This window comes from Bipolaris sorokiniana (genome assembly GCF_000338995.1).
Source record: "Bipolaris sorokiniana ND90Pr unplaced genomic scaffold COCSAscaffold_8, whole genome shotgun sequence".
NCBI classification, from domain to species: domain Eukaryota; kingdom Fungi; phylum Ascomycota; class Dothideomycetes; order Pleosporales; family Pleosporaceae; genus Bipolaris; species Bipolaris sorokiniana.
This window is the reverse complement of record NW_006911902.1, coordinates 1,182,595-1,200,977: the sequence shown is the minus strand read 5'-3', so window position 1 is coordinate 1,200,977 and position 18,383 is coordinate 1,182,595. Positions and strand designations below refer to the sequence as shown.

Sequence of the window (18,383 nt, the reverse complement as noted above, 5' to 3'; positions counted from 1 at the left end):
CACCTTCGTCATCGCCGCATCCCACCATCAGTCCCCGAACCCCACTAACCACAGACTCTGCACACGACACACAACCATGAAGCAGAGATTCTCCAGCTTGGACGTCAAGGTGGGCCGTTGCGAGTTACACTGAAAACAACATTTACTAATTGACTCACAAGGTCATAGCCCATGAGCTTTCCGCCAAACTCACTTCTCTCAGAGTCACCAATGTTTACGATCTGAGCTCCGTATGTACTGCCCATATCGCAACCAGTGCAATGCATATCCGCATACTCACGTATGTCTAGAGAATCTTTCTCATCAAGTTCCACAAACCCGACCACCGCGAGCAGCTGCTCATCGACTCGGGCTTCCGCTGCCACCTCACGGAATATGCCCGCACTACGGCTGCGGCCCCTTCGGGCTTCGTCGCAAAACTGCGCAAGTACCTCAAGACAAGACGTGTCACATCAATTTCTCAAATAGGCACCGATCGTATTCTGGAGTTCCAGTTCTCTGACGGACTATATCGGCTCTACTTAGAGTTCTACGCCGGCGGAAACATCATCCTAACTGACGCCGACCTCAACGTGCTGTCGCTTCTGCGAAATGTGGACGAGGGAGAGGAACACGAGAAACTTAGAGTTGGCTTAAAGTACAATCTTACCTTGCGACAAAATTATGGTGGCGCCCCAGAGCTCACCAAGGAGAGAGTGTGTCAAGCGCTACAGAAGGCGGTCGACAAACAACAGGATCAGCCGGTTGCAGCAGGAAGGAAGGCTAAAAAAGCAGGAAAGGATTCTCTAAGAAAAGCGCTCGCTGTCTCCATCACAGAATGCCCTCCTTTACTGGTCGATCATGCGCTTCATGTTGCCAGCTATGATTCGTCTTTGAAACCGGAGGAGGTTCTTGCTGATGATGGGCTCGTCAAAAGGCTAGTTGAGGTGCTACAAGATGCAAGGAAAATTACAGATGAAATTACAAAGACCGATCAGATCAAGGGCTATATTCTCGCAAAGCCCAATCCCTCGGCCTCAAAACCCGACGACGAGTCTTCTGATAAATCGCGTCTTCTCTACGATGACTTCCATCCTTTCCGACCACAGCAATTTGAGAACACCGACTATACTTTTCTGGAGTTTGACGGTTTCAACAAGGCGGTGGACGAGTTCTTTTCGTCAATAGAAGGGCAGAAACTTGAGTCGAAACTTACAGAACGCGAACAACAAGCTAAGAAGAAGCTAGAGAAAGCGCGCAAAGAACATGAAGATCGCATCGGTGGACTACAGCAAGTACAAGAATTGAATTTTCGCAAAGCAGAAGCAATCCTGGCAAATGTCCATCGCGTGACCGAAGCCACTGAAGCTGTAAACGGGTTGATCAGGCAGGGCATGGATTGGGTCGATATTGAGCGCTTGATTGAACGCGAACAAAACTCTGGCAACGCCGTGGCGCAGTTGATTAGATTGCCCCTCAAGTTGCATGAGAATACGATCACCCTGCTTCTCAACGAGACAAATTGGGAAAAAGGCGGAGAAGAGGAAGACGAGGGCAACGAGACGAGTTCTGTGAGTGAGGATACTGACGACGAGGACGACCGTCCTAGAAAGACTTCTCCGCCAAAACCAGTGGCACGACCGCAACTAGCTATCGACATTGATCTCGGTTTAAGTGCCTGGGCCAACTCTACCGAGTATTTCGACCAAAAGAAGACGGCTGCCGATAAAGAAGGCCGTACCCTTCAAGCATCCTCAAAAGCGCTCAAAAGCCACGAGAAAAAGGTGGCTGAAGATCTAAAGAAGGGACTGAAGCAAGAGAAGGAAGTGCTCCGGCCGGTGCGCAAACAGCATTGGTTCGAAAAGTTCATCTACTTCATCTCTTCAGACGGCTACCTGGTTCTCGGAGGCAAGGATGCACAGCAGAATGAGATCATATACCGTCGTTTTCTACGAAAGGGAGACGTGTATGTGCATGCAGATCTTAAAGGCGCCATGCCCATGATCATCAAGAACAAACCAGACACGCCGGATGCTCCTATTCCACCATCGACCTTATCACAAGCCGGAAACCTCAGTATATGTACATCTGACGCATGGGACTCGAAGGCGGTCATGTCAGCATGGTGGGTCCGTAGCGATCAAGTCAGCAAAACTGGACAGACGGGGGAATTTCTCCCTGCCGGCATGTTCAATATCAAGGGAAAGAAGGAGTTTTTACCACCAGCTCAACTTGTGGTTGGGCTTGCAGTCATGTTTGAAATCAGTGATTCAAGCAAGGCGAACCATCACAAGCATCGGGTGCAAGAGACTGCAGTTTCCGCTGCCGAAATGACTGATGAGCCAACGAACGAATCAAAAGAAGCAGCAGCTATGAAGACTGATGAGAGCGATGATGACGAGTTCCCGGATGCAAAGATTAATTCCGACTCTGAAGACGATTTCCCAGATGCGAAAATGGAACACACTGAAGAGAGCGACGCCGAGTCCGAAGCTGCAGCTTCAAGGAGTAATCCTCTTCAGTCTTCAACAAGGAATGCCAAAGAAGACTCTGACGAGGAGGAAGAGCCTTTGGTTGGTAAAAGGGGTGCTGAGCATGCAAAACCTGGGGAAAATAATGGCGTTGTTGCAAAGGAAGAACCACCAGAAAATGAAGGCTCAATAGCTGATTCTGAGTCGATATCGAAGTCTATGGGACGTGGAAAACTATCTGCAAGGGAGCGCCGCCTAGCGAGGAAGGGCCAGCTTCCAGAGCTGCCTCAAGTGCCGTCTGATACAGTGCCTGTAGTTGATGGGGCTGATCAAGATGAACGTGATTCCACAGAAGGTGGTAGCACTAAGGCGGCTACAAAGGTGGATGAAACTGTTACATCGCAGATGAACAAGCAAAAGAATCCCCCCCTCCCACGTGGAAAACGTGCAAAAGCGAAAAAGCAGGCAGCGAAATATGCAGCGCAAGACGAGGAAGATCGTGAACTGGCCATGCGGCTTTTAGGTTCCAAGTCTGGCCAGCAAGCTGCGGAAGCCGCAGCACAGGAGAAGCGTCAAAAGGAAGAGCAAGCACAAGCCGACAAGCAACGCCGGCGCGAACAACATCTTCGTGCTCAAGCTGCGGGTAAAGCTGCCGAAGAGGCCCGTCTCCGTGCGCTCGAGAATGCCGAAGACGATGACGAAGGCGACGAAGTCCTAAAAACAAACCTGCAAAATCTCGATGCATTCACTGGCCGCCCGCTACCAAACGACGAGCTGATCTCGGCAATCCCAGTCTGTGCTCCTTGGTCCGCCCTCTCGACTTACAAATACAAGGCCAAAATGCAGCCTGGTTCCACCAAGCGCGGCAAAGCTGTTAAAGAGGTGCTGGCCATCTGGGATAATGCGGGTAAAGATGCCAAGATTGTTGATAAGAATAGTCAGGATGTCGAGCGCATCTGGCCCAAGGAGATTGATCTGATTCGCGGATGGAAGGAGACGGAGGTTGTGGGTGTGGTACCTGTTAGTAAAGTGCGAGTGATGATTGCGGGAGGGAGGCGAGGCGCGGAGATTGCGAAGGGGAAGAAGAAGAGTGTGAGGGGTGGAAGGGGATCTAAGAAGAAGTGAGTTGGATTATGTAGGAAATGAAATACTAGAGCGGTTGTCCCTTGCATTGTGGAGCGTAGAAGAAGGATAAAGTACTAGAGACGAAGTAGTATCGTCCGACATCTGATGGTACAAATTGAATGTAGTAGCTAGTTCTGCTCAATGAACAAAGTGATGCTAGCAAACGAAAATCCAAAAATAGTCGTACTTTGATCGACACAAACCGCCTCTGATCATTTCCTTTTCTTCATCTAACCACCATGATAGACGGCACGTTTAAACCAAGCTAGCCTTGAATAACCAATGCCCTCTGATTAAGCTTCCGTGATTGTCTTCGATTAAGCTACAATCTAGATCACCTCCCCACCTCCCCCCACGCCACACTTCGCTCACGTGGTTTACTATATTCATCGTCGTGTTATAGGAAAGGGGTGTATCCTTGTGCACTCCTGTGTGCAGGGTGTTTCGGGATACCGAGTAGTCTCGGTGATATGCATATGTCACATACGCATACGCAGGAGATTTAGTAGCTAACTTTGCTGGAAGGTTTTGCGCACGTGGTTTTAATGGGGGTTGCTAAGTTCGGGGGTTTGGGGCCTTACGTGCGTATGGCTTGCGGGGAAACGGGAGCGGACTGGAATAGTGCGACTTCTATGATTGGGGATTGCGTCATCGAGACGCTGGACGAGTTTTGGATTGTGTGTGTTTCTCTAGGATTGACCTTGTTTGGAGTAGCATTTGAGGTGGTGGACTTTTTCTTCTTTTTTAGATAAGACTTTTTTTTCTCCGCGCCCTAGAGGGTCTCGCACCAACATGCTTTGTTACATTGAAGGATATAGGAATCCATCAGCCAGAGTCTTGGGATCATCAAGGACTCCGATGACTACTGTTTTAGTTCGACTTGTGCGAGGTGCTCATTGGAAGAACCGGTTACAGCGTTCTGTGGTTCTGGTTCCGGCCGACGCTAGATAATAGTGATTGGCAGTACATGGTTTCTTAGTCGAGAGATTGCCTAGTACACACGAGCTGTATGCTCCTCCCTTTCACAGTCATACACACGTGTAGTGCGCCGTAGGACTTGTGGGATCCACTAGGCCGCGAATGGGTTGCATAGCCAACGGAAAATTGAGCATGAGCGGGGACAAGCATCTTATGCCTAAAAAAAGCTACAGGAGTAAAGCTGACCACTGCGAACATCAAGTAAGCAGGGCATAAACTTCTGGCTTATTGCATATGCAACTCTGGTGTTGCAAGAGGACCTCTCGATGCAGCGATGTCTGTGACCAAGACCTTGCTCCAATGGAGCATCCATGGTACAACAGATGATACGACAGCAATTGAGCTGAAGGAGTCACGATGGAAATTCATAGTACAGATCAGTATTGAGAAGTGAGCCAGGACCAAGAGCTTATTGACACGTGGGTCAGCGATCGTCACGGGGGGCCGTAACTGGGAAGCGAAGTGTTTGAGCTTTCTGGTAGTGGCAAGCGTCGTCTGGACGTGCAAAGCATCAACGAAGAAGAACGATTCGACAACGCGTGAGAGTGTAATATGGGGAATGCTGCGTAGGATGCGAAAAAGCAACTATGCCATAGCCAGGTCTGGGCAAGTACAGCCCGCGGCGGTGCTGTGAGCAGGCGTCACACGAAAGCGGCGCCTTTGGTAATCTCCGACCGGCAGCAAGTCTGGAGAAGGCATGCGACCCACGACCCACGACCGACCCACGACCCGGGCGGATAGCGACGCCCCTTTTCCCCAGTGTAAGTACCAAGCCAGGGTCTCGTCTGATGCAGTAGACTGGCGCAGACGTTTTTCGGTTTTTCAATTGCACTGCCGCGTTTTTCCCCTCCCACAGTACTGGAGCCTCTGCACTGCCCAAATCGCAACTCTGACATCCTCGCCGCTGTACATAATTTGGACATATTGTCGCAGGGGGTCGTATCGACCGCACCCCTTCATTTCGCTTTACCCGCCACTATTCTTGCCCGGGACAAATTCCATGACCAGGACCCGCGTCGCACATCATGAGCGATGAGGCCGTGAACCCCTCTAGCCACGCGGCGGTGGAGCCGTACGAGGCCTCGAATCCGCTCGCGCCTGTACTCTCGAATCCCCAAAGTGCACTATCAGTAAAAGGCACGGCGTCGCGCTCATGGCTGGCCAACGTCCGCCGACCGCGCACTTCGCCAGGACCCCGCGCATTTTCTTTAAAGCGCACGCCGCCACACGGAGATGATGACGATCGCAGAGATTCGGCCCTGGCCTCTTCCAACGGCACTATCGTCAACGAACCGCCTTCACCAAGGAGTCTGCGCAGGACGCCAAGTCTGCCTGCAATTGTAATTCACGACGAGCGCTCATCCAGGACAGAACATGCACACGACGAAGACGACGCTGCTTTTTCCCGGCTCGAATGCATCATCCCTACCGGCGGCTTTGACGACATTTCCTCGGACGCGCTGATATCTTTTTCGAAGCGGGGCAGCATGATGTTGGGTGGCAAAAGGGCAAACAGGAAGAGTAGGCATATGGATTTGCTTGTAGAAGGCGCGCCCACACCGAGTGCGCCGCAGCGACAGGAAGAGGAGGTGGTGAAGGAGGCGGAAGAGGAGGAAGAGGAGGAGCAGGCAGAATCACAAGAGCAAACACAGCGAGAGTCACAAGAGCAACCGCAACCCACCTCCACCCAGATGCAGCAGGAGTCCCCGCAACCCCCGCTCCCCACCGCGAGACTCCTGTCCCCACGAGCAACCTCTCGTGTCTCCGGCAGATCACGATCCATAAGCCACCGTGTTCTTTCCACTGATGAGATGACCTTGTCGCGCAAGGTGCGCTGCATGTACATGCACGGAAACGAAAGCGCCGTCAACTGGGATGCGCCAGAGGAAGATAGCAGGAGCATTCAGAATAGTTATCGTGGTAACAGCAGCGTCAACAATGCGGCCATGGAAGTTATCGAGGACGATAGCTCCCTTATGAGCTCGAGGCGTGGTAGCGTCATCGTCAAGGAGCCCACCGAGGCTGCTGGCGGGCTGGAGGATTGGGCTGATCTCGAGGGTGGCGAGGTTGATCGTTATGGCTTCATTATCCCCAAGAGGTCGAGATCGAAATCCAACAGCGAAGGTATAGACGGCCCCGACGAACCCCATATGCAACGAGTCACCACAACGCTGCAGCTGCTATCTGAAGAGCCCAGGCGTCGCCGATTAGGCCGGAGTGTCTCACGCGCGCCTTCCACAAAGTCTGGCGGTCCTCGAGCCGGCTCACTCAAACGACGGTTTTCCGGCAGGTCTTCCAGGCCCGCTCGATCTATCTTCTCTGGAAAGACATCAGACTCCCGTACGACCTTCAAACCTTTGCGCCATGCCGCAAACAAACTACCTCACAACCGTGATCGACGGTTGAGAGACGAAGCAAGCGATATGCTCAAACTACCACCGGGCTTGGCTGAGGTTGCCGAACAGAAGGAGGGCGGTAGGGCTGCCCGAGCTATGAAGGCAAAGGAAATCGAGCGGAACGAAAAATGGCGCAAGATGGCAAAAATTATCAAGGCAGGCGCAGACAAGGGCGGCATGCTTTTCGAATTCGAGACCAAAGACCCAAAAGTCATATCTCGCACGTGGAAAGGTATTCCCGATCGCTGGAGAGCGACTGCATGGTATTCCTTCCTGGCTGCAAGTGCCAATGCGGATGCCGACAGCCCAACTGAGGAGGAGCTTATTGTCAGCTTTTATGAGCTTCAAGAAGAAGGTTCCGCAGACGATGTACAGATCGATGTCGATGTACCACGCACCATTAACAGACACATCATGTTCCGACGCCGGTATCGTGGTGGACAACGACTACTTTTCCGTGTACTTCACGCAATGTCATTGTATTTGCCCGAAACGGGTTATGTTCAAGGTATGGCCTCGTTGGCTGCCACGCTCCTGTGCTATTATGAAGAAGACCGAGCATTTGTGATGCTCGTTCGATTGTGGCAGCTTCGAGGCATGGAGAGGCTCTATGAGGCAGGGTTTGAAGGCCTCATGGAGGCTCTTGACGATTTTGAGCTCAACTGGCTGCGCGGAGGTGACATTGCGCAGAAGCTGGTAAGTCGAACTCGACACCACAGAATCATGGCATATCAGCTTACAACATTTCACAGACAGACTTGGGCATCACATCAACCGCATACGGCACGCGCTGGTACCTCACTCTATTCAATTACTCGTTACCATTTCCAGCACAACTCCGTGTTTGGGATGTATTCATGCTGTTGGGCGACAAGTCCCACGCTACTACACCAGGATCCAAGTTCAGCGCAGATATGGATGTCTTGCATGCTACATCGGCTGCACTTATCGATGCAACACGAGAAATCCTGCTTGATTCCGACTTTGAGAATGCCATGAAGGTCCTGACATCATGGATCCCGATTAAAGACGAGGATCTGCTGATGCGGGTAGCCAAGGCAGAATACAAGATGAGGAAGAAACGAGCCAATGCCTGACGTAGGCGGTTCCAAGTGCAATGCGACGGAAGCGCCCACTTCAGGCTCTGCGGGCGCATTGCGATTTGAAGGGTGATGGTGCACCGAAGATAGAAACGCTTCCTGTTAAACCCTCGCCCCCCCCTTCTATGGCCTTTTCCAGAAGCTACCGGGTCGATCTCTTAGGATCGGTGGCGCGCAAATCTCAACGTGGCTGGCACGTTTTACGTTTTCCAAGGTTTTGCAACACAAGATACCTTTTGCTTTTTTAGTGGGATGCCGCCCACTTTAGCCGCGACACATCACTTCCTGTTTACCCTTTGGGCGTCTTTTAGCGGTGCCGCCCGAACGACGCTGCCACTCGACTGGTATCAAGGATGCCTCAGTTGCCCACCGTCGGGTCCCGGTCTGAACATGGATGATTCTGGGAAAGCGTTTTTCCAGGCCTTACCCTTTTGAGCTGGGTTTTGGTGTTGGGCGCACGGCTGCGACGATTACTGATCAAGATACCTCTTGTTTTTCTTTTTTGTTCCTTCTTTTCCGGGTCTGTTCACGCATCCCTATCAATATACCAGAGACGGCGTTCTTTCTGCAAACGGCATAGGGAAGCATTGCATTCTTGCATATATTCATGTATACCCAATATAATCTAGGCTCTGCACGTAGCCGAATAATACATACTAGTTGATTACGCTATGCAAGTTGAACATGGTGATGGTGGTGAAAATGCACTAATTGGTAATGATTATGGAAGGCAACATTTCTTGATTGAGAGCAAACGAGGGTTGGTGGCTTATTGATAATGGACGTATTAAACATTGTCAACACATGGATCGGATCGGGACATTGTCCGATAGGAAGAAGGGCAATAAGAGGACTGAAGCTGTTTGGGCTGAATGTTTGGAGTATTTGCTTGGCTCAGGAGAGTAGAGTTTTGAGCTAGAGATGAGAGGGGCAGTACCTCCGGGAACGCTGCCAGGGGAGACGGATCGAAGCGAGTACGCGAGAACGTGTGAGAGTAGTGTTTGACTAATGAGGCATATCAAAGGGGGTGGTCGAGGGAAGGTGATTGATACGAGCGGCAATTGGAGAGCGTGGTGTACACAGTAGATGCGCCAACGAGCGATGGTTTGGGGGTTTCAAGCCACAAAGAGTAAAAGTTGCGGAGAGGGTGGTGGCATGTCGGGTGGAAGATGAGTCAATACTTAGCACATGCCAGTAGACTTTACTCCAACTCCAACAACCCTTCGGCACGCCGTCGAGGCATGTGCAGCCGGAGCGGCAGAGTGTTGGGAATGCGGTGCCGGCAACAATGACGACAGGCGACGGGGAAAGGTGGAAATGTGCCCAAATAGGCAATCAGGGCTGCTCAGGTTGACTTGTGCTTCGGTGGCAAACTGCCGCTAGCACTTTCCCGCTGAACTGCTTCGCCTCCCCACGGCGCGCACAGCTTTGCCTCACCAACTACCGTTTTCTGATCGCAACTGGGTGGCCGCGTCGACGACGAGCATCAATGTGTCGGCTACTCCGAGCACAACTGGCAAAAGCTGCGCCTCGATTTCATCCATGGGTACCAGAGCCGGTCAAAATGCAACAACAGAGCATGCCGACGCTGATCTGTGGTCTGATTTTCTCAAAGGTGAAGCAAAGATCAGCGCTCCTTGGCTCAATTTAGAAGCGAACCAGGTAGACGCGGATGAGGGGGGAGGGGGTGCAACAGCCGTCCCGCAACTGCACTACGTCCCTTGCTAGGTGAGGTGAGGATAGGGAAGGCCAAGCGACGGCCAGCGGTGCAAGAGTAGCAGGTTCGGAGCCTATGCGGCGAAAGACTAGCCGGCCCGTGTAAGCTCCTTCACATCTGGATACGCTAATCGATCTGACTGGGGGGGGCCAGCGAGACGGTTCTCAGATGCGGGAGACGAATGATCGACGTCTGAGTTGCAGCTTACGTGCACTGCACAGCATCTATTCCCCATTGTCCGCCTCGCCCTGCCTGTCACCTATGGATGCCGTAGCAGCAGCGGCAGCTTTTCGCGGTATCCCTTGTTTCCGACCCCCGATGCCTTGAGCGGTTTGCTAGAAAGAGTACACACTACATTCTGTTCTTGCTCAAACAAAACAAAACAACATGCGACTGCAAGCCTGTTGTTTGCTCACACCTTACGGCCTGATTGGCGCTTATGTCGCAGCATCAGCAGCAGCATCAATCGCCTTTCGGGTCGCCTTGTCGGCAGATGGTCGTCTTCTTTATCGGTGAGTTGCCCCCCTCCTCCGAGGCTTTCAAAGTCGTCTTCAAGTACATAGATACACGTCACACATACGGGCTCGGTACGAGACAGCTGTCAGAGCCATGACTGCCATCTTTCGCCCCGCGGTTCTACCGGATCCTCCCCGTGCACTCTTTGAAACTTGCCCTTTGGCCGGGTTCACACGTGGGTGTGTAGATACTCAGACACAGACAAGGTCGTCATCGAGGATGATTTACTGAAAACAGCTCTACTCTACTCATATGGTAGCGTCCTGGTCGAGAGATTGTCGGCTCAATCTAGACTACAGAGACTGCTCTCCACTGTCATTTCTGCTTACGCAGTACCGTCACGAGCAATTTCGCCATGGTGTCCCCATTTCGACTGTTATGATAATCATCAGGGCAGCTTACGGGTGATTGGTTGAGAGACTAGCCAGCCGTCGCCTGAAATCATACTCAAAGATCCTTCGTACAGATCCGGTGCGCCGCGAGTTTCACGTAGATCCGCTGCATGACCCGAATAAGCATAGTCTCAGCGCCGACGCGGAAATTTACGTCTCGAGGCGATCGTTCAAGCTGGTGCCAGGCGCCCGGGCATTGCGCAACGCCGCATCTGTTGACCCGTCCCTTTGTCCATCGTGCCTTGCAAGCTGTCATCTGCGACCTTATTACGTGCTATAGTGGGAACTCGCCGTCAGTGCTGCTGGTGTTCCGCTATTCTAACTAGTCAACTCCACCTACCGGAACGGAGGGGCGCGCACGAGCGAAAAGACCCCATTTTTGCTTCATCCACCCAAGTCCAGCTCTAGGTAGGTGTACACCTCGACACCCTACCCTAGATCCTGGATCGCGTGTCGGAGCGCATGGTCACCATCCTTATCGATTGGGCCATAATGATTGTCGGGCTTTGTCGATCCGGAGGGGTCACCCCAAGACTGACAGGTTCAGGCCGGCGCCTTTTTCCGTACCACTTTTGTCTGTGCTAGTCATCAAACTGTGCTCAGCCGTTGACGCTACGACGGTATCTGTATACTTGTTCGGGCATTACACTAAGCTCGGAACGGGTGCTGCAGCTGGGCCACAGGATACTATGCTTCCACCAATTCCAAGGTTTCGTGCCCATGCACGGAGGCTCTTTTGAACACGAAGCCCTCATTTCACGCTTCCCCTTCGGGTTATTATCTGGCTGAAGACGTGACGACGGAGATGACCCTTCATTTCCTCATCATGCTATGTGGGCAGCCTTGGAAGGAGCCAGGCCACTGCAACCTATGCAGCGGTAATCTTGCGCTCGCTTCCTCCCGGACGTTGACCCTGCTGGTTGGTGTTAGCGCACGGCTCAGACTGCAAAGGCCGCGCCAGTCAGTCCACATCGTAATCCTTGAGCCGCGGCGCCCACAGATGCATGTGCCATGAACGAAGTAGCGATGGACGTGTTCCAGAGCAGAGTGGCACGCCAAACTACCTAATTCGTACGGCATGCCATTTCAAGTGGGCGCGACGTCAAACAATCGAAGCCCAACACCCGACAAAAAGAACAGAGCCGCTCTGCACCAAAGCCAGGTTTGGGGCATTCCCTGTACCACGTATACATAGGTCTACTATGTCGCAACTGTTCAGGGCTCGCGTCCTGTCGTATACAGTGCAAAGCAGAGACACGTCGTGTGCATGTGTATGTGTGCACGTAGAAGGAACCATATATCGTATCGCCCTTATACTACCTTGTCATAGACGGGACCAGGGTAAAAGATGGGGCCAGAGTCACGGTAGCCGCTATGCCAGGCCGATGTGTCTAGCGAGAGTCGGATGTACGAGTACATAATGTCCAACTACCACTGCTGGTGCTGAGCTGAGTATGTGGTATGCTTGGCTGGCAGCGGGATATGTTCCTGCGGCAAATTCCAGCGCCACATGTGGGAACCACTACCAGAGTTTGCATCAAAATGGAGGTCTTTTTCAGGCGTGTTGCATGGTGGGACTAAAAGTACGCGCACTGCAGTTCCAGCAACAGTGCATTCGCTGACAACCATTTCTTTCCATGCATATCCTTGCTAAGTCCCCTACCCTCCATCACCTGCAGAACGCCACACATCGGCTTTCCTTGACGTACGGTGTGCCGTTTCTCTGTGCTGCTCTCAAGCCTCTGGCGCCGTCATTGCCGTCGGTTGGCCCGATTCCAGTCGGTCCTCTTCCCTTCTTGCACGCCATTCCCCACCGCTGCGCACTTTCCTTCGTCTGTCTCGAATCTGGACCGGATCGACCGCGCCAGCCCACGCGACCATTTACGGGGGGGCTTGATCTTCTTTGCATCGAGCTTTGCCCGTTACCCTCCGCTCTCTTTCCCTGTGGCCCTGTCATAATCACGAATCAGATCGAGGCTCCCGGACCAGGGGACATATTAAGCCTAGGCTCTGAGGCAACGGCTACTGATCTCATCTTGGGTCATGTGGACAGTGCTTCTAGTGAACATGCTCCTGGCGAAATAAGTATGTACACCATTCCTTCTCCTTCCGGAACTTAAAATTTCTGGCGCCACCCAAAGCGACTCATTTCAATGCCGGACTGCTCTCACCATATCCTCCGCATCGGCTCCACCTTCCTTCATGTTGCTCACACTCTCTAATCCAGTCAAGCCCGACTTCGACTTCAAACCTCATGCATACTCTGCAGCCTTTTCATCTTCTACAGCTACTCGATACTCTGACAAGCCCCACGGCGGGTCGCCTCTCACACAGTCTGCTAATTCTTCTCACACGATGAGCACGCCTCACCGGGGATTGCCTCCTCCCTCGGCAATGACCCTGCCAGATCCGGCGCGAGGACCTCCACCAATATCCTCCTCACTGGGCCAGTTACCTCCGGCTCCTTCTCAGTGGCAAGGTGCCGAAGATGGAATGAAGAACTGGTTGGCGACCAAAGCTGAAGAAGAGAGACGCAAGCAAGAGGAGGAGAAGACGAGGCAGGAAACTTTGCGGCTTGAGCAACGAAAGGTCGAGCAGTCAATGCTTAGAGAATCTATGCAAGGCGGAGTACCGCCTCATCTGGTACCTATAATATTCGCCGGCATTGGTGGAGGCAGCCTTGCAAACATCAGTGCCGAATGGATACAACAATACACTTCACAAGTTCAAGCTGCCCACCAACAAGCACAGGCTCAGGCGCAACCACAACTTTCTCCAGATCTCCGACGAGATCCAAGGATGATCGGACAACCACAGTCGACAGCATATGCTGGCCAAGTGCAAGCAGCACAATCGATAGTTCCCCCGACGGCAGTTCTACCTGGCCAGCCGCTGCCTACGCAAAATCAACAAGCACCACTCTCGAATCCAATTTATACTGGAGGACAGCTCTCACCACGCGCAAGAGCTGCACAAGCCGGTCTCGGTGGCCCCCCTACATCAGCACCACGATCCTTACCACAGTCACAACTACCACGGTTGACGACTAACGAAATGACTATACAACAGCCTCCTGCAACGCCAGCTGGAGTGCAACAATTACAACAGACACAGACGCAACAGCAGGACCAATCATCACCCTCAATATATTTCCACCACTGGGTTCCCCCATCCTCATCTTCACAAGAAAAGAATTCGAGTGGGAACCCGCCAGCTACGCCTTCAGGTAAATACAAAACTTCGCCTGTTCACCAGTCACGGCAACGTGCAGCGTCGCATGCGTCTGACCTAGAGTACACCAGCTCCCCCAAAAAGCGCAAGGCTCAAGGCCCACACCAACCAGCACCACACCCTACATCGGCGCCAGGGTCTAACGCATCACCTTCTTTCTCGCACAAATCGTCGTCTTCGACATCGACACCTGGTCGCCGAGGACACGCTCGAAACCGATCTGATGCATCCACGCGGGCGCCGGACGGCCCCAGCGGTTCGCTGAGTCGTAGAGGCACCATCTCCGGCCTTGCACACGAGACGATCGTGCGGCAAGGCGACATGGCAGAAGAAGCAAGAGACACAGATGGCAAAGTACACCCCAATGCAGACCAGGTGTACACAGCCCCGTCTCAACGAAATGAGCAATCAGGACACAGTCAGCCAAGCTACGCGCCAGCATCTACGGCTGTTCAACCTGAAACCCAAAAATACGGGACACAGCAACAACAACATTGGGAACGCGGATATATGCAATCACCCAAACGGGAGGCTGGAGACCATTAGATTGGGAAATGGTTTCAGCAGCATTGCCATTTGAATCCGGATTGGTTACTATGAGGAATCTTTATCGGCCCTTCGAGAAGCACACCACCCTGGTCGCAAAGCGTTCATGGGGAATACGAGAGCGAGGGATAGAACAGGAATCTGCGTCGCATTAATGATAATCACACCAGATCCACTGCAGGGATGTTTGGCGCCAGGCTTTTTTTCCTTTCTCAGTCTCCTGCCAAGTTGGTATCATTTGCTAGCGAAATGAGGTCGACTCCACAGACTCTCAGAATCCGGGTTTTCCTTTCATCTCGAAATCTTAGTGCACGGGCCCCGACCCCCACCAAGGAACGACTTATCCCAGCTGCTGTGAAATTGCGTTGCAATATCGTTCCCACGACTACCCAGATTTATCGCAATTTTACTCCAGAAAATTCCAGATGGCTGGGGGATTCGCGAATCCGAGGTAGATACCGAAGACGTGGTAGTTCGTCTGTTTCGAGCATCGCTCCGATCCCGCAGGGCGCTCTGATCTGATTTTCTTTTTGCCAATCGTATGCTGGTAATAATTGGCGTTTTATCGCAACGCATCAATACCGGTCAGGCCTTCGTATGACCCTTCAACAAGCATGCGATGCAACGGCAAGAAGCTCAATTGCCGAGCGGCGGATCTGCTGGCCATGAGACGGGTTGGGCCACGCAGCATTTCTGCACGTTCGCCTCCCCGCCTCCCGACTGTGTCCTTCTTCTCTCAAAGGGAAAGAAATATGGGCCCCCGTCAGCGGTTGCTGCGCCTCGAGTCTTGTTTTTATGCCAGCTTACGACCCCGCATATCGCAGAGAATGCGACAGTATGCTTTGTCTACTAGGAAAGGGATGAAATCAAATGTATATACGTAAGAATGGGCTGGTTTGTGTGTCAGCCCTTGTTTATCTCGTATTTTTTTAGTTGGTCTCTGTTTTCTTCTCAAGATATTCCCCCGCGTTACTCAGCTTACTACATACTACTTCATCAGTCTGGTAGGCAGTAGCTCACATGTATTCGGGATTCGACTACTACACATGGAATTTATGCGTACGGCGTTTTTCTCGGTCGCGCGTCAAATACAATTGGGTCATAGCCGTCAAACGCCGACCTTTCGCTCCCCCCTCAAAAAAGACGTCGTCATCTTTTCCTGTTTGGGCATCATCAATCTTACGATTTTATCGCGCTTCCATTGCGCTGCGGTCGGCTCCGGAGTAACATCCTTGTACTATAACATATGCCCTTCAATGTTCACTTTCTCTTCTCACATTCCTATCCCGCACCCTTGGCTGCGGCTTGTGGGGTCAAGCCCACCCTGTCTGGTGCTGCTGCTGTTGCACGTTTTGAACTGGGGCCCCCATCGGCTCTAGTGTTGGCAGGCGATTTGGACGAAACATACGATTCTAAAGCACATTTTTTGCCCTCGTATCGGGACATTTTTTGTTACATCCTGGTTCCTGGTTTCTCAGATTCACTCTTGAATGGCGGCATTTTTCTATCTCTGACACCCGTCAATGTTTCTTAGTCTTATCGGGTGCACGAATATGTTGCACTATACTGACAGGAAGGATGAAATTCAGTCGGCGCAATTTATCCGTCTACTTGTACATTACGAGCATTGTCAACTGTATGGTATGCGGAATATATCACTCATCAGCAACCTCAGCAGCCATTTTCTCTGTTTCTTTTCATATAACTATTGCTATTGGGGCAGTTCGCATCGAGGCAATGATAACGGCAATGGCGACATGTGGTCAAAGCAAGTTGATCTCATTCTTATGCCATATTCATCGTTGTGCAAGCAGCCTTGTCAAACCCTCCCTGTCTCGAGCAACCTTTATTTCTCCCTTTTTTTATTCCTGCCTCGCTATAATTCAGATTGTTCACATATACCCCTCTAGACCCTTGTTCGAGTCTATTCTTCCTAGATAGGCTAGCATCTACATGTCAACCCTTTTCTGTTCGCTTTTATTTTATTCTTTTTCCGGTTTAACGTTAAGGGGTATACCGGCTTGCCCCCTTCGCTATATCCATCTCTCTTTCTCTTTCTCTTCCGGATCTTTTTTTTTATTTTTTGGCACTTGACCTAGTTTGTTGTTGGGCCATGCACAAAATATATGTGGGGCTGTTAACTCGGAGGTTTTTCTGCTTTGGTTCCCTGACAGTTGTGCATATGCTTGATTACTTCTTTTTTTGACATCCTTTATTCTCTTTTTATGCCTAATGCTTTTTCTTTTTCTTCTTCTCCCTGTTTGCTTGCATGTCACGGATTAGTGGGCAAGGGAGAGAGGGAGGAAGGGAGGACTAAGTTTGAGCATTTTAGTGCAAGGGAGAGAGTAGGCAGCTTGATTGGGTGACAGGCAGACAGCTTGGCTGCATGTGGCGACACTGGATTGATAGACACCTTCCAATGGTATAAACCCTTTCGACTCGGATGGATTCGCATCCGAGCCATTTTCATGACTACTATGTGTTACGATGAACATGCCCTGTTGACCGGAGAAAGAAGAAACTGAAAATCAGCAGATGTGAGAGAGATCAGCGCTTTAGCTTGCAACTTGGGTACCAAGGGTTGCCAAAGTTTGGTACGAGTCCCTCTCCCCCCCTTCCCCCCGCCCTAAACACGTGTCGTGGCGACGGCTATTGCCTTGATCTCGCAGCATCGTTATCGTCCTTTACTTCGTTTTTCTCCTTCTTCCCCTCTCTTTTTTTCCTAATGGAGTCACGGTCGTCACCATTTGGAAACCGACTACCGCTTTCTTAGCTTTTTTTTCTTTTTGCTCGTACGATGCTTTTAATCTCCAATCGAAAGCCTCGTATACGTATACGTATACTAACCCGCCCGTCCCCGCTGTCTGTCCCCCTTCTTCACCGGTAATAAATAAAGTGATAGATATATGGCGTTGACATAACCGAGACACGTCTGTATGTATTACCAGGGTATATTTCTCTATCTCGGCATCATAACTGTGATGCGGTGAAGGAGCGATTGGTACATTGACAGTTTTGAACCTAGCAAGTGTGTGTTCAAGCGTGTATAATGTGGGCTTGGCAGTGCATGTTGCTGCATTGATTGGGTGCATGGGGAAGCGGTGAATATGGAAATAGTAATCACTGTTCTTTACTTTTCTTTGTACTCTTTTTGCTTTTCCCGGTGCTCAGGTGGACTAGGGTATGAAGGGAGGGGGCGGTGAGGGGTTCATGTGTAGCGAGATGGTGGAGAAGTGTGCTTGCGTCTACCTGCGTCTGCGTCTACCCTTTGCCAAGGGTAGGGAGACAGGGACTAGGTGCGCTTTTACGGTGTTCGATATGCGATCGTGAGAGATGAGTGGATCTGGTAGTTGCGCTGTGCAGAGCTGAAACGTAAGGGAGTGGGGGATAGCTGACTGGATTGGTATAGTAAGGGGGGCTAATATATGGAAGGAACACTTGGAGTTGTTGGTGTCGTTGAACTACAGGGTTGGAGTGGAGTAGCTGGTCTGGAATATAGGCTTCCGTTGTTTGCTTTTTTCTATCTTGCATATGGGCGGCAACATCTCTTGGTAGGGAGGCCAAGGGAAGGATTTGAATGATCATCAGGCAGGAAGGGATATTGGGTAATCACTATTATCAGAATAGACATTTTGGGTAAGCTGAAAGAAGGGTTAGAGAAAGTCATGCGAATTTGATAGTTGTTGGTTATGGATCAAGTTCTATGAGAACATACATGGTTTACGAAACTTGAAGTGAATAACTGGCAAATTACACATTGATAATGTCTGTCTATATGCCTGTATCCATGCTGGAGATCTGTATACACGCTACACATTGTGTCCCTGCATCACACATGTTGCCGTACCCCTCTGCGTTGGGTTAGTCGCCATCACCAGCCACATCTCTGCCCCGCCTCGTGGCGCACTCGACCCCACCATCGGTGGTCCGTG

General features: G+C 51.4%; 5 protein-coding genes across 5 annotated transcripts; 4 read left to right on the top strand and 1 right to left on the bottom strand.

Annotated features, from left to right (window-relative positions):
* The first annotated feature begins 13 nt into the window (after nucleotides 1-13).
* COCSADRAFT_182004 (uncharacterized protein) lies at nucleotides 14-3,748 on the top strand. Its single transcript, XM_007702625.1, has 3 exons — nucleotides 14-109; nucleotides 162-230; nucleotides 291-3,748. The coding sequence occupies exons 1-3, from the start codon at nucleotides 77-79 to the stop codon at nucleotides 3,573-3,575; spliced, it is 3,387 nt and encodes a 1,128-aa protein (XP_007700815.1). The 5' UTR covers nucleotides 14-76; the 3' UTR covers nucleotides 3,576-3,748.
* A 319-nt stretch (nucleotides 3,749-4,067) lies between these two features.
* On the top strand, nucleotides 4,068-4,348 carry COCSADRAFT_331848 (uncharacterized protein). Its single transcript, XM_007702624.1, has one exon. It carries the CDS (start codon nucleotides 4,121-4,123, stop codon nucleotides 4,325-4,327), a length of 207 nt encoding a protein of 68 aa, XP_007700814.1. The 5' UTR covers nucleotides 4,068-4,120; the 3' UTR covers nucleotides 4,328-4,348.
* Nucleotides 4,349-5,436: 1,088 nt separating this feature from the next.
* On the top strand, nucleotides 5,437-8,174 carry COCSADRAFT_331840 (uncharacterized protein). The gene is made up of 2 exons (XM_007702623.1): nucleotides 5,437-7,645; nucleotides 7,702-8,174. Exons 1-2 carry the CDS (start codon nucleotides 5,579-5,581, stop codon nucleotides 8,044-8,046), a joined length of 2,412 nt encoding a protein of 803 aa, XP_007700813.1. The 5' UTR covers nucleotides 5,437-5,578; the 3' UTR covers nucleotides 8,047-8,174.
* Nucleotides 8,175-12,486: 4,312 nt separating this feature from the next.
* Nucleotides 12,487-14,543, top strand: COCSADRAFT_331805 (uncharacterized protein). The gene has a single exon (XM_007702622.1). The coding sequence runs from the start codon at nucleotides 12,877-12,879 to the stop codon at nucleotides 14,449-14,451; it is 1,575 nt and encodes a 524-aa protein (XP_007700812.1). The 5' UTR covers nucleotides 12,487-12,876; the 3' UTR covers nucleotides 14,452-14,543.
* A 3,085-nt stretch (nucleotides 14,544-17,628) lies between these two features.
* On the bottom strand, nucleotides 17,629-18,182 carry COCSADRAFT_331811 (uncharacterized protein). The gene has a single exon (XM_007702621.1). It carries the CDS (start codon nucleotides 18,034-18,036, stop codon nucleotides 17,713-17,715), a length of 324 nt encoding a protein of 107 aa, XP_007700811.1. The 5' UTR covers nucleotides 18,037-18,182; the 3' UTR covers nucleotides 17,629-17,712.
* Nucleotides 18,183-18,383: the final 201 nt, after the last annotated feature.

Excerpts from the sequence above, each read along its gene's own strand:
- COCSADRAFT_182004 (XM_007702625.1), top strand. The coding sequence starts at position 77 with ATGAAGCAGAGATTCTCCAGCTTGGACGTCAAG. Across the intron at positions 110-161 it reads TCTCCAGCTTGGACGTCAAG|GTCATAGCCCATGAGCTTTC; the intron begins GTGGGCCGTTGC and ends TTGACTCACAAG. Across the intron at positions 231-290 it reads ATGTTTACGATCTGAGCTCC|AGAATCTTTCTCATCAAGTT; the intron begins GTATGTACTGCC and ends ACGTATGTCTAG.
- COCSADRAFT_331848 (XM_007702624.1), top strand. The coding sequence starts at position 4,121 with ATGGGGGTTGCTAAGTTCGGGGGTTTGGGGCCTTACGTGCGTATGGCT.
- COCSADRAFT_331840 (XM_007702623.1), top strand. The coding sequence starts at position 5,579 with ATGAGCGATGAGGCCGTGAACCCCTCTAGCCACGCGGCGGTGGAGCCG. Across the intron at positions 7,646-7,701 it reads GTGACATTGCGCAGAAGCTG|ACAGACTTGGGCATCACATC; the intron begins GTAAGTCGAACT and ends AACATTTCACAG.
- COCSADRAFT_331805 (XM_007702622.1), top strand. The coding sequence starts at position 12,877 with ATGTTGCTCACACTCTCTAATCCAGTCAAGCCCGACTTCGACTTCAAA.
- COCSADRAFT_331811 (XM_007702621.1), bottom strand. The coding sequence starts at position 18,036 with ATGATCATTCAAATCCTTCCCTTGGCCTCCCTACCAAGAGATGTTGCC.